Source organism: Onychostruthus taczanowskii, unplaced genomic scaffold (assembly GCF_017590055.1).
Source record: "Onychostruthus taczanowskii isolate IOZ18803 unplaced genomic scaffold, ASM1759005v1 scaffold9, whole genome shotgun sequence".
Lineage (NCBI taxonomy): Eukaryota > Metazoa > Chordata > Aves > Passeriformes > Passeridae > Onychostruthus > Onychostruthus taczanowskii.
In genome coordinates this window covers 521,219-538,628 of record NW_024506993.1, presented here as the reverse complement: position 1 = coordinate 538,628, position 17,410 = coordinate 521,219, and the positions used below count along the sequence as shown (strand labels likewise).

The following is a 17,410-nucleotide window of genomic DNA, read 5'->3' as shown; positions in this document are numbered from 1 at the left end:
GGATTTCTCCACAGTGTAAACATTCATCTCTGACACAGCTTCTGTGTCACCACAACTCTTTTGCTCAGCTCTCACAGCGCTCCTCTCCAGGTCTGGTCACACACAGTCACACCCTGCCAGCTGCCAAACCAGAGAGAGCAGCTATAAAATCACATCAATACCTTGCAGAATTAAAGCTCTTCACTAGATCATCTAAAATCCGGTTGTTTTTCAGGTCAGATTCTGAGACTGCCTATAAAAGAAAGAAAGAAAAAGCAAAAAAAAAAAAAAACCAAAACAAACCTGAACAAACAAACATTCAAATGCAGTGAAAACAGCAAGTGCCCAGAAAATGTTCAAATGATCAATAAATTGCTTCTTGGCTCGAGGCCTCAACTACCCCCACTAAAGTGCTACAGCAATTAAGATGCTTAAAGTGTAAACACTTCTTCCCCCAAAATAACATTAAAATAACTGTCTGAGAACTTAAGTCTGGGATATTAAGGTAAGAGGTAAAAACAAAGCATAAAGCTAAAGCAACAAAGTCAAGTGTGCCCAGGTGTAGTTGGAGCACAGGTCTAATGATTTTGAAAACCAAACCAAACCATCTTCTGAAGGTGGTAAGAATCTTAAGCAGCAAAGCGTGAAAACTGATGAAGAGAAATGCTAATCTTCTGATTGTGGAATGAAAATATGAATTATGAGCTGCCTTTGAGCATTCAATTCATTCTTTATAAGTTGCTTCTTGGCTCGAGGCCTCAACTACCCCCACTAAAGTGCTACAGCAATTAAGATGCTTAAAGTGTAAACACTTCTTCCCCCAAAATAACATTAAAATAACTGTCTGAGAACTTAAGTCTGGGATATTAAGGTAAGAGGTAAAAACAAAGCATAAAGCTAAAGCAACAAAGTCAAGTGTGCCCAGGTGTAGTTGGAGCACAGGTCTAATGATTTTGAAAACCAAACCAAACCATCTTCTGAAGGTGGTAAGAATCCTAAGCAGCAAAGTGTGAAAACGGATGAAGAGAAATGTTAATCTTCTGATTATGGAATGAAAATATGAATTATGCCTTTGTGCATTCATTTCATTCTTTATAAACAATTTCTGATTTTTACCTCACTGCAACTCTCTCTGCTCTTCTTTTAAACAAAGCTTTTAATTTTTTTTTGTATTTTATTTTTATTTTTGAGATGAAATGGGGCCACTCACAGAAAATAAAGCACTTACGTTTCAGCACTGCTGGTTTAAACAATGGAGTATTTTAACAAATTAACTTTAAATGTTTTGTGCCAGAATGTACACACAGCCCTGAGGCAACCCCAGGCCTGATGCTCCATCCCCTTCTGCCTGCACCGACAGAGGGGTGCCCCTGGAACAGGAGAATTCCAGATGCAGAGCACCACCCTTTGCCCATGCAATCAGAACTGATTATCTGACATAGTCCAAAGGGAAAAGCTCCTGAGATTTGCCAAAAGATAAAAAATAAACTGAGGGGAAAACCCAAACCAAAGGCACACTTACCACACAACATGTTGGACACTGTGTTTTGTAGGACAAAGACTTGCGGATACAAAGGGAACAATCTGGAAAAAGGAAGCACATCATTTTGAATGCAAATGCAGTTCCACACCCTTGCCCGTGGATTTCCTTGTTGTACAATAATGCAAGCTACTCCACAATACACAAATATTGAAAGTACGCCGTTTTCACATGGAATTGGGATTATCACTGCTGCAAAAGAACCCCTATTTTGTGCAAACGTGTTTCATAACCAAACATCAGCTCCTCCACCTAGAGCTGATGCTTGTTTCCTTTTGCTCCCCAGTGCAGAAACCCTTCATCAGCCCCCCCACTACAGCAGTGGATGCACTGCTCACTCCCCCACCATGCTGGGGTTTTGACACGACTAATGCTGATCATTTTCATTTTCCTGCATAGCCCCAGACAAACTCACAATCCCCTCTCTTCCCCAGGCCCTTCTGCCCCTTTCCAAAACCACGCCACCTTGTTGAAGGAAGAGGCTAAAAAGGAGGGGAGGCAGCACTGAAATGCTGAGAGGCAGCTTAATGTCACCCCACCATCCCAGGAAGCCTCAACAGACTGGCAGGTGAAACGCCACACTGCCACAGTAAATCTCCGGGTTTGTTACACTTTGTCAATTATCCCTGAGCTTTCACGGCCACTTCGGGATTTTAAAAGTCTCATAATTCTCCAGGAAAACATTCCCTCGCTAGATCATCGTGGGTCAGGGTCTCAGCACCAGCTCCTGAAGAGATCTGTACTCACAGACTCTCTGGGAATGTGTCGGAAAAGCAGCAGAGCATTAATTAATCCCAGAATGGTTTGGGTTGGGAGGGACCTTAAAGCTCATTTCATCCCACCCCCTGCCATGGGCAGGGACATTTTCCACTTGACCAGGTTGCTCCAAGGCCAATCCAACCTGGTCTAATGCAACAATTAACACTTAAAACCACAAATCCGTCTAAATGCTCAAAAATTACTACATACATAGTAAGAAGTGAAATAGGGTGAGAAACCCATAAAGAAACAAACTTTAAGTGCATGAACAGGAGTGAAGTGGCAGATCCAGGCTGCCAGCACCTGCCAGTGAAGAGAATTTCCAGTTTTGTGGCTCCCCACACCAGCTTCAGTGGTGACAGCTTTGCCAAGCTGAACTAAACTTCACTGCCAAACTACAATGTCCCCCTTCAGGGAAGGAAGTGCTACAGTTTCTGAACCAAACAATCACAAGTCTTTATTTTAACGTGAGAAAAGGCAAGGTACTTCCCTCCTAGCCTGGCTTCAGCAAAGCACTTGGGGCAGGTTCCAGCAGATATCTCCCAGGGCAGACAGAGCAGCATGGAAAATTTGAGCTCTTAATGCTTTGCACATAGAGCTTTGCATTTGTACCACCCTCAAGACGTTAAGAAAGATATTTAAATGAAGAACGCGAGATGTCACATGTTTGCAATACACCAGGAACCACGCAAGGGAAGGTTCTGGCTGCTTCCATCTTGCAAAGCTCCTCCCAGCTGCCACGGCAAAGAGAATCACAGAACCCTACACTGGTTTGGGTGGGAAGGGACCCTAAAGCCCATCCATCCCAGCCCTGCCATGGCAGGGACATCCTCCCCTGTCCCAGGGACACCTTCCCCTGTCCCAGGTGCTCCAGCCCCAGTGTCCAGCCTGGCCTTGGGCACTGCCAGGGATCCAGGGCAGCCCCAGCCGCTCCGGGCCCCTGTGCCAGGGCTGCCCACCCTGCAGGGAAGCCTCTTCTGAGTCTGTGACCCAACCCTGCCCGCGGCCGCCGGAGCCATTCCCTCGTGCTGGCACTGCACTGCAGTTTGTGCCCGTGCTTCCCGCAGCTCCAGACCCTCCTCTCTGCCAGGCGGAGCGGCCCCGGCCCGGCCTGTCCCCGCCGCCCGCCGCCCGGCACTCACAGCTGTGCGAGCACTGCGGGATGATCACGGCGATGCTGAAGTAGTCGAAGCAAATCCCGCAGCGCAGCAAGTCATCCACGGCCTGCAAGGAGAGCGGGGTGAGCGCGGCCGGGGCTGTCCCGGCGGAGGCCGGGCGGCCACGGCGGCTCGAGCAGCGCCAGCGCCATCGCCGGGCTCCGGCAGCGGGCCCGGCCCGCGCGCGCCCCGCGGCTTCCGGCCGCGCTTCCGGCAGCGCCGGGGAGCCCGCGGGAAACGGCGGGAACCGGGATACGGGAACCGGAACGGGAACCGGGATACGGGAACCAGCGGGAAAGGGAACCGCGGGAACCCGCGGGAAACGGCGGGAACCGGGATACGGGAACCGGAACGGGAACCGGGATACGGGAACCAGCGGGAAAGGGAACCGCGGGAACCCGCGGGAAACGGCGGGAACCGGGATACGGGAACCGGGATGGAACCAATGGGAACCGCGGGAACCCCCGGGAAACGGCGGGAACCGGGATACGGGAACCGGGATGGGAGCGGGATGGGAACCAGCGGGATGGAACCAACGGGAACCACGGGAACCCGCGGGAAACAGCGGGAACCGGGATGGGAGCGGGATGGAATCAACGGGAACGGGAACCGCGGGAAACAGCGGGAACCGGGATGGGAACCAGCGGGATGGAACCAACGGGAACCACGGGAACCGGGATGGGAGCGAGGATGGAACCAATGGGAACGGGAACTGGGATGGGAACGGGAACCACGGGAAACAGCGGGAACCGGGATGGGAGCGGAGATGGAGCCGCCGGGAACGGGAACTGCCGGAAACGGGAAAGGGGATGAGAACGGGAACGGCCGGGAAGGGGAAAGGGGATGAGAACGGGGCCGGGAACGGGAGCTGCGGGGCTGGGAGCGGGGCTGGCGCCGCCGGGAGCGGCAGCGGGCCGGAGCGGCCGCCAGCCGCCAGCGCGGCTCGCCTCGCACGCCCGTGATATTCCTGTTGATTAAACCTGCTGCACTGCAGGTTTGCACACACACGCGTGAAGCACATTGATCCATTTTTGTACTGCTCTGCAGAACAGCACTAGCTCCCTCTGCTCCCTTCATTTCACAGGGGTGCTTTAAGCCCTGCTTGCAGCTGCTGCTGACTCAAACGTGCTCTTACCTGAACACTCAGTGCACCCGTGCCTCATTTCTCCTATGAGTTTTTTTGTAGCAGTGCAATTTCTGTGCTCTTGCTCCTGATCTGAGCTGGTCTGATTTTTGAGTCAAGCCCAGCTCCCTCAGCTGGCACTCAGTGACACTCATATAAATCTGTGTGAAAGGTGCTCCAGGACCCCCGTGATGGGGAATAAACCATCACAATGCTCTCTGCTGGCCTTGGGCACTGTGAGTCTGGATTTATATATTTGAATGGATCTGATTACTGCCTGCCCCTTGCCAAAAGTGCTAGATTTTACAGAATAGTGTCATTGCCACTTAAGTGCCTGTTCTTTTCACCTTAAGGAATCAATTTCTGCTTTCTCTGTGAGCTGTGACCTAATTAATGTATCAAACTCCTACAGTTTTCTGTTCTCTTCGTTCCCTCGTGCACAGGGCAGATCTTGGTTCACACATCCTGACAGGAGTTCACTGGATGGGAATGAACTCCCCCAGGAATGGGCACAGAGGGTTCGTGGGCTCATTTCTGCAGCAACACTTTTATTTTTTAAGTGGACTGATGAAGAGCAAAGGGCAGTGAGTTTACAGCCAAGCACCGTCCACACAGACCGCTGCTGAATAAAACACAATTTAAACTGCTCTGTCCTGCTAAACGGCCAAGATGCTGCTTGTTACTGTACACAGAACACATCTCCTCCTTCCCAGCCCCTGAAATGCTCATTTAAATTAAAATTCCAGGAGGTCCCAATTGCATTTTCATACGCTTGCCCTGTTCTGTTAGCAATGTATGGAAAAGCTTAGCAGGAGGTGGAGCAGTCTGACTCAAAGCAAATGGGCACAGAGGGTTCGTGGGCTCATTTCTGCAGCAACACTTTTATTTTTTAAGTGGACTGATGAAGAGCAAAGGGCAGTGAGTTTACAGCCAAGCACCGTCCACACAGACCGCTGCTGAATAAAACACAATTTAAACTGCTCTGTCCTGCTAAACGGCCAAGATGCTGCTTGTTACTGTACACAGAACACATCTCCTCCTTCCCAGCCCCTGAAATGCTCATTTAAATTAAAATTCCAGGAGGTCCCAATTGCATTTTCATACGCTTGCCCTGTTCTGTTAGCAATGTATGGAAAAGCTTAGCAGGAGGTGGAGCAGTCTGACTCAAAGCAAATCTCCAAAAGCTACTGATTTTCAATTGTGTTGTTGAGACAAAATATTTAAGTGGAGTTTTATATAATTCCCAGCTGGTTGTGCACAATCTAATAATGTAAAGAGCATTTGTTCTCCCGTGGTGCTCAGGGCCTCGTGCAGAAATGCTTTTTCCTCCATGCCCCAACAAACAAAGAGCTCATCCTCAGCTGCCTTTAGTACGTGGATCTTGAAACTAAAACCCAGCACTCCAGCAAGGTCTGCCTCGTGTGTCTGTGTGTCACTGGGCATTCTTCATTAGAGATGTACAAATGCAGCACAGAAACAAGCCTCTGGACACCAGCATGCAGACTGGATGAAGAATCAGCAGAAGAACATACTGTACTTAAAAAGAAAATATCAAACCCCAAACCAGAGAACATTTTGAGTTAATTGTTTCTAAGTATTCTCAGAGATTCCTTAATATTTAAAGCAGTAGAAAGTTTCTCATCACGTCATTCCCAACTGGAAAGAAGAACCTGAAACCATGGGTGAAATTGTTCAGAAATATTTAACATTGACCTTGCTCCGCCTTGTGTTAAAGTTGACAACCATTTATTGATTTCTCCAGGACTAAATTTAGTCTGATGTTGAGAATTTTGGAACAAAAGGTCCCACATCATTGTGGTTTAACCCCAGTCAGCACCCAAGCCTCACACAGCCACTCCCCCACCAGTGGGACTGGGAAGAAAATCAGAAGTGAGAAAACTCGTGGCTTGAGACAAAGACAGTTTAATAGGTGAAGCAAAGCTACACACACAAGCAAAGTAAAGGAATTCATTCACTGCCTTCCCTGGGCAGGCAGGTGTTCAGCCACCTCCAGGACAGCAGGGCTCTACCTCAGGCAGCAGTGACGTGGGACACAAACCCCAGTGACCCCCACCTTGTGGACTGAGCTTGGTGTCCTGTGGTCTGGAACATCCCTTGGGTCAGCTGGGATCACCTTTCCTGGCTGTTTGCTCTCCCAGCTTTCTCACCAGCGTGGCAGCACAAGGAGCAGGAAAGGCCTTGGTTCTGTGTGAGCCCTGCTCAGACAGGGCAAAAACACCTCTATTTATAATCCCTGTGTTCAGCTCAAATCCCAAACACAGCCCCACATCGCCACCGGGAAGAAAATTCACTCTGGCCCAGGCAGCAGCAGGAGGGGAGCAGCCAGAGGATGTCCTGGAGCACTGTGGGGCTGTGGGGCCAGCCCTGCTTTGCACTGAGATGTTCAAGGACAGCACACTGCAGGGGCAGCTTCAGAGGTGCTGCTTGTCATTTCTTGCCACTGGTTTTTGGCTGAAAGCCTCTGTTTCAGCGCTGCTCCCACCAGCCCAGTGCCATTCCAGTCCCTGGCAGCCTCGTGTGCAGCCAGCAATGCCCAGAGCCTCCCTCACAGCCTCCAAGCACACAAGGCACAGCAAATGCTCACAGCCTTTCACTAGTCAGCGTGTTCCCAGCCCAGCCAAAATGTTCCCAGTTTATCACCCAGCAGAGGTTGTGCTGGCAGGTCCCTCTAACACAACCTTTGCTGCTTTGGCTGGGCCACAGCTCCACAAGTGTCTGGTCATTTCACACAGAAATTACTTGAAAGCACAAATTAAATCCTTTTTTCTTTTTCTGTTTTTTTAGTCTACTGCAATTATTTTAGGCCAAGATAAATCTGCCAAAAGCATCTTACTGTTTTACAGAGCAGCATGGAAACTTCCATGAAAATGCGGTTAGTTAGCAGCCAAAGGAGCCAGAAATAATATTTAAACTTTCTCCTGGAGTGCTTTAAGATGGACAAGACAAATAAAATCACTCTGGGAATTTTGTAGTGAACCAGTGCTGGCTGGGCTGGGCCTGACCTGCAGGCAGGATGAAATGACAGTGGCTGCTGGACAGGCAGCCTGGGGAGAGGGGGCAGCAGGTGAGCAGGCAGAGAGCCCTGAGCTGGGACAGGGACACGGAGTCAGACAGTGAGCCAGCAGTGAACTGGCCTTTGCTGGCCAGGGCCTTCTGCCAACAGCAACAAGAAACACTGGGTGACATTTCAGAGACATTGCTTTGCACAGGCACGTATCTCCCATTTGGACAATGATGCTGATCTAGTAAATGTTAGAAAAATCTTGAGTAATCTCACTAGCTCCAAACTACTCCAGTATAAAAACTCCCACATTGATAATCCATGCACTCTTAGACACAGTGATAGGTCTGGAATACTTTCCATTCTCTTTGATTGTCTCCCAGCAGTGCATTCCAATGCCGGCTTTGTGCCTTAGAGGCACTCTTTGGCTGTTTGGTTCTTAGCCTGGGTGCAATTCCCTTCCCCACAATTTAAAATAAACCAAAGGTGGGGGGGGACAGGAATAAAAGAAGGAAAAAAAGCTGAATTAAATTAATTCAGCTGCTTGCAGAAACATGAGGATGCTGAGCATTTTGAGAACAAGTACCAGCAAGAGCCCAGAAACAAAATCCCAGCCCCAGGAAAGGCTAAGACCCTTCCTTCTCAGTGGGAGATGACTTTACTTTCCAGCACCTAGTTTCTCTCAGTGATTCCCTGTGCAATTATTCTGTATATAACTGCAGTGCTCTGTATCCCACCAGAGACCTGAGATGGAGCCCATAGGCAGAGGCTGACGAATAGGAAACAACAGTTTGCATTCCCATGCAGACAAAACGGGTAAATCAGGTGAAATCCAAAGGCAAGAGAGTCAACACGTTAACAGAAGTGTTTCTTAGTTGACATTTCAGCTCTCCTGCACAGATTTAGCCTTTTTCAGCTAGGAAAGGGACTCGGGAGCAGTTTGGATACAAATTGTTGGCAGTCCCTTGTGCCATGTGGCTGCTGATTTGCCACCAAAATGCCCATTGCTGGGACTTCATTCCTCTGCTAAAAACTGTTAGGGTTGTTCTGCTGCTGTATTTACCACTTCATCGCTGCCTTCCCCTGTTCCTAAACAGTTCTCAGCCTATGCAGGGGTAGCAGACCTCCCTCCACTCCATCTCTGTGCCAGGTAAGACATTCCCCAGACATGCCCTGCTCCTGTGAAGGTTCATTTGTCCTCCCTGTAAATTACTGGGAGGTGCAAGAGAGGCCCGAGAGCTGCTCCTGGGGCTCTGGCCCCTCAGCCCTTCCCAGCTCGATTTAGTTAAGAACACATCTCTCACCAGCCAGGCTGCCTTGCTTTGCCATGGGTTGTGCATTTGTGCCCCTTGTGCCCAGAGGTGCCCGAGGGCAGGGATGCCTCCAGCAGCCCAGTCCCTGTGCATGAGCACGGCCCAGCACTGCCTCACCAGGAGGCTGAGGAGCCCCAGAGGCACTGGGGATGCATTTCCCTGGATCAGGGGGCCTCAGCAGTCTGGCTGCTCCTCGTGCCACCGTGTGTCACCTCCAGCTCGGCTCGCTCTGCTGAACTCAGTAGAATTCACTGGTGCGTTTCACTGCTGCTCATCAAATCAGCAGGGTAAAACACTCACAACAAGAACCATGAAGAGGCAATTTCGGCTTCTGCTCAGCTTAGCCTGTTTATGCCTGGATTTATGTGCCAGAATGAAACCAAACAGAGGGAGGAGGAGCCATTTGTCACCAGAACACATGCAGAAAAAGCAGCTCCAGCCTGTCCAGGGCGCAGCAGCCTGCTCTAGTAGTGCACAAACCACTGCTGATGAGTCTGGGGTGAGGTGTGTGTAGGGATTGATGCCAGTGGTGAAAAACAAAACCTCTCGAGTGCTGGCAGCTGAAACACCAGGTAATTACTTAATTGACTCCATGATCTCCACCTTGGAGCAGCAGCCTGCAGCACTCAGGCTAAAAGCAGAAGCCCATTAGTAATTCTGGCAGCAGTTAACGTCCCAGACCATGGAAAGCAGAAGCCCAGAACATGGCTGGTGCAGTGTCTGGAAGATGAGACACCTGCATCCATCCATCTGCCTGGAGCACTCACCTCTGCTGGACCAGCAGCTCCTCCTGCTCTGACCAGAGACCCAGACCCAGAGTGTCCAGAACTGAGATCCAGGCAGGGAAACAACACCAAAATTCAAGACATATCAACAGAAATTCAGCACAGAAGAGAATTAGCCCCATTCCCTGGTGGGTGGTATTGGGCAGACTGGCACAGGAGTCCTGCTGGGACGTGGGGAGGTGGGAGCCTTGGGATGGGCAGGGGGCACCAGATCCACACCAGGTCTACACTGGAATCAAGAGGCAAACAGGTGAGCAAAGTTATAAAGGTGCTGCAGAGTACCACTGCCAGAATGGGGGAGCTCTGTGGGAATAAAGCCACGTTTGGGGCCACTTTGGCTGTTGGCTCTGTAAAACATTTCCTTGCATTCCCCTGAGACAGGCCAGCCCTCACCAACACACTCACACACCAGAGGGATGCAGCCCGGGTCTGTCACTTGCTGCCATCAGCCCTGTGCTGGGGAAGGCACCAGCACCCAGTGCCAGCACCCAGGTCTGGAGGGCACAGGGTGCCACCAAGGCTGCCACACTGGGCACACCACAGCCCAGCCCCCAGCTCGTTCAGCTGTCAGCACTGTGCATCAATAACCTCAGCCTGAACACAGGTAATTGTCCCGTTAAGCTGACTTTGGCAGGAAGAAATCCAGCCTGGCACCAGCTGGGCTGGGACAATGTGCTTGTCCTTGCTGTCAGCTCGTGGCAGCGGGGCCAGGAGCAGCTGGATCCCAAGCCACGAGCAAGCAGCAAGAGGGAAGGGGTGGCTGCACACAAGGCTTGTCCCCAAAAGCCCTGTGAACAATGTATAACTTCTTACAGGAAATAATCATTTATATCATTCCCATGGACTTCAGTTGCCACACCAGGGAGGAGGGAAGGCATTAGTCATGCACTAGCAGATGTTTTGACTTACGTAAGACTAAATTTTTTTTTCTTTATTTCTTTTAAGAAAAAGGCTGCATCTCACCTAGAGCCTTCTTGAGAGCATGCTCACCCTCAGCCATTGCCACGGCCTCACAAGCTCAGTGCTGCCCTGCTCCACGGCACAGCTCTGCCAGCTTCAGCACGTGCCCAGTCTTTGCTAAATATCTTATTCTTATAAAGGCTGTCTTGAAGGGGGTAAAAAAAAATGGACGCAGCAACAGTTCAGAGACAGAAATGCAACAGAAGTTCCATCAGAGTTCAGCAGCAGCAGGTGGGGGGTGGGAAATGCAGCCAAGGACAATTATTTCTTGTCAGCCGAGACACATCCAGGAGGGAAACAAGCCCTTGGCTTTGGGTGGGATAGGGAGGTTTGGGCTGGTGACCAGCACGGCTGACAGCCCTTTGCTGGGCCAGGCACAGGGAGCTCTGGCCAGGCTGAGAGCCCACCCAGCCCCATCCTCAACGCACGAGCTCCCTGGGACAGCAGCCAAAGGATCTGCACCAGCTCCCAGCCAAGCTCTCACTCCTCAAACCTCCGAGTGCCCCAGGCAGCTGCGCGTCCTAATGAAGAAATTTATCTTCGTTAGATAGCACCGGACACGTTTGCATGCCCAGAGATGAGCCTCATGCTGATGGGGCTGGGCTGGAATTAGGAGCTGCCAGAGGGTGCCTGGCCTTTGGAAGCTGTCAGGAGGGCGTTATTAGATTTAAAGGTCTGGGATAAGCTTTGCTCCGGAGCTGGAGCTTCATTTGCAACACACAAACCTCCTCTGACTTTGCAGCACCAAGGAGTCCAAGCCCAGGTCTCTGGAAGATTCCTGGGGAGGGAAGAGACATCTCTGTGGAACACAGCAAGGCTGGTTTACCTGCAGTGCTTATGCTGATCTGATGCATGAGACATTTAAAGTCCAGCAAATTACACTTTTATCCCAATAAACACTTCAACCAAGCTGTTTCAACAGCTGCTGCCTCCCACCCCACAAGCAAGGGAAGTGATCCCAAAGGGCAGCAGGAATGTGGTGCTGTTTTCCAGCTGAGCTGGGATCATAAAAAGATTTCCAACTGCTCCACAGTATTTACAGAAGATGGATAATGCTGCAGTCTCTCAGGCCTGCTAAAGTCTGGTTTCCAGTGTTTCTACAGTGAGGCTGTAGCTGCATATTAAGGGGAAATAAAAAAGTTCTCAAAAGTTGGGTAAATACTCCTATTTTCATTGTGTGCCTGCAGCCAGCTCAGGTACAAGACAGCTCAGCACAGCCTCCCAGGGCGGGGGTCACTCAGCCCTGGCTGCTGCAGGTCCTGCTGGAGCCCAGGGCAGGCAGGGCTGGGGACAGTGGGGGCACAGGAACACTCCAGACACCCAGCACGTCAGCACTGGTCAGCCAGGGCAGGGCTCCACTCCAGGGACATGGGGACAATGGCTTGGGCTGGAGCAGGGAGCGAAACATTCAAAGAAAAAAACCAAAATTGAAACCAAGCTCAGAATGCACCAAACCACAGCAGCACTGGCTGTGCCAGCACTGTCCCTCCCACGGCTGATGAGCTATCCCTGGGCAGGGCCAGGCAGCTGACAGCTGAAAAACACTCGGCCAGTTTCAAGAATCAGTCTCATCTGGCAAGTGTTTTCTCCTCTGCACAGGAAATCAGACATATGCTGGCAGGGAATGCCTCCAGACCCACGCACACAGGAAAACCTCTGCCACGTGCCTGGGGCTGGGGTCGCTCCTGCTGCCCTGCCCCGGGGGCTGAGCTCTTGGGCAGCCCCAGACACCAGGGGTGCCACGGGCAGAGGGGATCAGGCAGGAAAAATGGCCCTAAACGGCCCAGCAGGGCATGGTCCAGCCACAAACAACGAGGGTGCAATAAATCTACACCTTAGCAATTAATATCCACCCTCCAAAAGCCAATGTAACAGAGCATCTCTCAAATGCTCACAAGAGCAGGGAGCTCCAGGAAAGACAGAGCTGCTGCCCAAAGGGATCTGCAGCCACATCTGAGCTGAAACAGCAGCAGGGGCTGCAAAACCCCTCTGAGCTGGGATGATGGGGTCAGCCACTGCCCTCAGGTGGCCTCAGACATCCCACATGGCCCTGGCTCCCACTGGGAAGGAATGGTCCTCTCTGCACCCTGGGCTACAGGCTGGCTCCCCGGTGTGGCCCATGGCTGTGCACAATGCCAGGCTCAGGGCAGAGCCATTCCCAGGGCAGAGCCATTCCCAGGGCAGAGCCAGTTCCAGGGCACAGCCCTGCCCAGGGCACAGCCAGTTCCAGGCCCGAGCCAGGCCCAGGGCAGTCAGACTCAGAGGCCACGGGAGGGACAGGGAGCCATGCACAGCTCCTGCCATGAGCTCACAGCAGGCTCTGGGCACCCACAGCACACAGCTCTGTTTTAGTTTTAAACATCAATGGAAAATCTTTACCCAATTTGCTGAAAGCAATTCAGTGTCTTTGCACACGAAAAAAATTACTAAAATGTATTAGCAATTTGGGTTATTTCATTCAGTCAGCAGGACTGAGAGCACTTGTCTCACTTTGAGCCCAGCTTCAAAGCACTAATCACGAAGTTCTGCATCATTTCCCTTACATTTCATTTCTGTGTCATTTTTTCATTCATTAGCTATGAGTGTGACAGGTGCCAGAGTGCCCTTAGGTGTCCCTTGGAGCACACAGAGGCTCCTGGATCCATCCATACTGAACTGCTGGACCAATCCAAGTGAAAGGCAAGTCACCCACAGGCCTTTCCTTGGCAGTCAGAGATGACTGGAGGCAGCTGAGAGCCCTTCCATCCCCTCGGGGTCCCAGTGAGGTGCTGGTGAGGCAGACCCAAGGCATCTGCCCCCCAGCCCTTTCTGTCCGCCTCCGCGCCTGCATTTAAGCTGTTTTTAAGCAGTTTTCCGTTTGATGCAATTCCCTGCCCGCATCCCCCTGAAGCGGGATGGGAGGAGCCGGTCCCTGCTCGGCCGGGGCTCTGCCTTGTGCCCCATCGCAGCAGCATCCAGCGCTGCAGGCTCCCAGCGAGGAGCACCCAGCACCAGGCGAGGCGGCGCTCGCACTCTCTCCAGCCAAAAGGAATTCCCGACTTCAGAGGGAAACCAACACACGCGGCAGAGCGCAGCAGTGTGGAAAGGTAATTTAAATGCAAATGCCGCAATCGGCCCACAGGAATTAATAAATGCGTTCCATTTATTGTTCACGCTTAGAGTTAATGATTATTGCACCTCACCTGGGTAACTGGACCCTCTGGAGAGAATCAGGTATTCATTTCAGTTCAGTCAGTCAGTGACAGCCCGCGCTGCACTTTTGCCCGGAGGAGAAGGGAAAGGAAAAGAGGAAAAGGAAGAGGAAAAAGGAAAAAAAAAGGGAAAAGGGAAAAGGGAAAAGGGAAAAGGGAAAAGGGAAAAGGGAAAGGAAAGGCAGCGGTCCGGTGCCCCCCCCGCGGGCGCTCGGCCCGGCCGGGCGCGGGGCGCTGCTGCCCCCTGCTGGCGGCGGGCGGGCACCGCGGGCACCGCGGGACGGGCGGGCACCGAGCGCGCCTGGCACACACCGGGAGCGCCTGGCACACACCTGGCACACACCGAGCGCGCCTGGCACACACCGGGCACACCTGGCACACACCTGGCACACACAGAGCGCGCCTGGCACACACTGAGCGCGCCTGGCACACACCTGGCGCACACCGCGCACACCTGGAGCTCACCTTGCACATGTATCACACACCTGGAGCACACCTTGCACGCCTGTCACACACCTGGAGCACACCTTGCATGCCTGTCACACACCTGGCGCACACCGCACACACCTGGCACACACCTTGCACATGTATCACACACCTGGCACACACCGAGTGTGTCTGGCACACGCCTGGCACACACCGAGCGCACCTGGCACACACCGGGAGCGCCTGGCACACACCTGGTGCACACCGCGCACACCTGGCACACACCTTGCACATGTATCACACACCTGGCGCACACCTGGCATACACCGCGCACACCACGCACACCTGGCGCACACCTTGCACGCCTGTCACACACCCCGCAGAGGCCTCACCAGTGTCACACACAGCTAGCCCACAGCTGGCACCCTCCAGGGCCCGGCCAAACCCCGCTCCTCCACACGCAGCCGCTGCCCAGGGACCTGCCGAGCCAGCCCCACGCTCTCCCCGGGCGGTGCCCAGGACGCTCCCGCGGCGGGTACCGGGCCGTGTCAGAACCGGGCCGTGCTGCTGCCAGCTGCTCTCGGTGATGAGGAGAGGGTGGTGACCAGGGCAGCCCGGAGCCCACCCTGCACCCACCTCCCCCGAGGCCGAGCCCATTAACCGTATTTAAGGAGGGGTAATTAAGGACAGGGTGATCGAGCAGGTCGAGCCCACCTGCAGCTTGCCCAGCCCTCCCCGTGCCCGTGGCCCACACAGACCCACCGGGCATCACCAGCGGTGTCTGCAGCTGCCCCAGCCCGAGGACGGATGATGGATGGAATCAGGGAGCTCTGCCTCTCCACGCCGCCAAGATGGGAGGGGAATGAAGCTACAACCCAGCAGAAAAAAACCAAAAATAAAACAATGGGAAGAGACATAACCCAGCCTGAAGAGTCCAGCGCAGTTCCTCAGAGCCTGGGTGCGAAGGGCTCTGGGGTCTGGGGCTGTTTGTTCAGAATGTGAGTTTTTTATCCCCTCAGCACCATAAACAGCAGGCAGAGCGCGGCTGCAGGGGCAGGAGACAGTGTCTGTACTGCCCAGGGCAGGGCAGGATGCTGAGGGGCATAGGAGGGTGTGGGGAAGAAGCACAGGCAAGAGGCAGCAAATGTTCTGAAACCACAGACAACATTTTTGAGAAAAGTTAAGCAGTTTATTCAACAGGATGAGTCCACACCCAACCAGTGGCTTCATCTACATGGCATCACCAGCACACACGAGGACCCACTCAGACACTCTAGCTGACGGCATCTCACCATACGTTACAGAGACAACACCAGAGGAAGAGGAGGAGGAGGAGGATGGCCGGTGCAGCGGGCAGCAGCCGGCGGTTTCCCACGGCCTCCTGGCACAACCAACCCGTCCCCACCAGACCCGCAGCCCAGCCACGCAAAGCAAACCAGAGTCGGGACATCTACTGCCGCCCCGCGAGAACCACAACACTGCTAGGTAAATTACACACCTGGGACACAAAAACGACCTACCAGGGACTTCAGCCTAAGGAACAGAGTGCAGTCATGGCCGCCCCGGGTCGCGCTCCGGTGCTGAGGGTCTGTCCAGGGCAGGGTGGGGTGCCACCGCGCTCCCCTCACGGCAGGGCCATGCTGGGATGGGCAGGGCCGCAGTGCCACCGCGCTCCCCTCACGGCAGGGCCGCAGTGCCACCGCGCTCCCCCCACGGCAGGGCCACAGCTGGGATGGGGCAGGGCCACAGTGTCACCGCGCTCCCCTCATGGCAGGGCCATGGCTGGGATGGGCACGGCCGCAGTGCCATCGCGCTCTCCTCAGCCCCATGGCAGGCCACAGCCATGGCTGGGATGGATGGCAGTGCCATAGTGCCACTGCGCTCCCCTCAGCACAATGGCAGGCCATGGCTAGCATAGATAGGGCAGGGCTGTGGTACCACCACATTCCCCTCATGGCAGGGCCACGGCCGGGAGGGGTGGGCTGGACAGGGCAGGGACACAGTGCCACCACACTCCCCTCATGGCTGGGCCATGGCTGGGATGGATGGCAGGGCCACAGTGCCACTGCACTGCCCTCATGGCAAGGCCACGGCCATGGCTGGGAGGGGTGACACAGTGCCACCACGCTCCCCTCACCACCATGGCAGGGCCATGGCCTTGGCTGGGCTGGACGGGGCTGAGCCCAGAGCTGAGCCCAGAGCGACGCTCACCCTGCACAGCAGAGACACAGCTGCCCTGAGCAGCCGCCCTCCGCGGCCCGGGGCACAGCTCACCCAGCCAGGGCACAGCTCACCCAGCCCGGGGCACAGCTCACCCAGCCAGAGCACAGCTCACCCAGCCAGAGCACAGCTCACCCAGCCAGAGCACAGCTCACCCAGCCAGAGCACAGCTCACCCAGCCAGAGCACAGCTCACCCAGCCAGAGCACAGCTCACCCAGCCAGAGCACAGCTCACCCAGCCAGAGCACAGCTCACCCAGCCAGAGCACAGCTCACCCAGCCAGAGCACAGCTCACCCAGCCAGAGCACAGCTCACCCAGCCAGAGCACAGCTCACCCAGCCAGAGCACAGCTCACCCAGCCAGAGCACAGCTCACCCAGCCAGAGCACAGCTCACCCAGCCAGAGCACAGCTCACCCAGCCAGAGCACAGCTCACCCAGCCAGAGCACAGCTCACCCAGCCAGAGCACAGCTCACCCAGCCAGAGCACAGCTCACCCAGCCAGAGCACAGCTCACCCAGCCAGAGCACAGCTCACCCAGCCAGAGCACAGCTCACCCAGCCAGAGCACAGCTCACCCAGCCAGAGCACAGCTCACCCAGCCCGGGCACAGCTCATCCAGGGCACAGCTCACCCGGGGCACAGCTCACCCAGCCCGGGCACAGCGCACCCAGCCCGGGCACAGCTCACCCAGCCATAGCACAGCTCACCCAGCCCGGGCACAGCGCACCCAGCCCGGGCACAGCTCACCCAGCCATAGCACAGCTCACCCAGCCCGGGCACAGCGCACCCAGCCCGGGCACAGCTCACCCAGCCCGGCTCCGGCGGCAGCTCGGCCGTGGGTCGTCACAGTGAAGCTCTGTGAACTCTGAAGCCCACACACAGTCTGTGCCCTCAGGGAGGTACCGAGGATCGGAGTCAGTCACTCACAAACCATG

General features: G+C 54.1%; 1 protein-coding gene across 1 annotated transcript in view; it reads right to left on the bottom strand.

The window, feature by feature from the left end:
* RAD18 (RAD18 E3 ubiquitin protein ligase) overlaps positions 1 to 14,912 on the bottom strand; it is a 39,494-nt gene extending 24,582 nt beyond the window's left edge. Inside the window, exons 1-5 of the mRNA XM_041425876.1 lie at positions 14,795 to 14,912; positions 14,561 to 14,620; positions 3,421 to 3,642; positions 1,502 to 1,563; positions 162 to 232 (exon numbers count right to left, since the gene is read on the bottom strand). Of these exons, the coding sequence (XP_041281810.1) occupies positions 162 to 232; positions 1,502 to 1,563; positions 3,421 to 3,642; positions 14,561 to 14,620; positions 14,795 to 14,912 (533 nt within the window). The remainder of the gene's footprint in view (positions 1 to 161; positions 233 to 1,501; positions 1,564 to 3,420; positions 3,643 to 14,560; positions 14,621 to 14,794) is intronic.
* Positions 14,913 to 17,410: the final 2,498 nt, after the last annotated feature.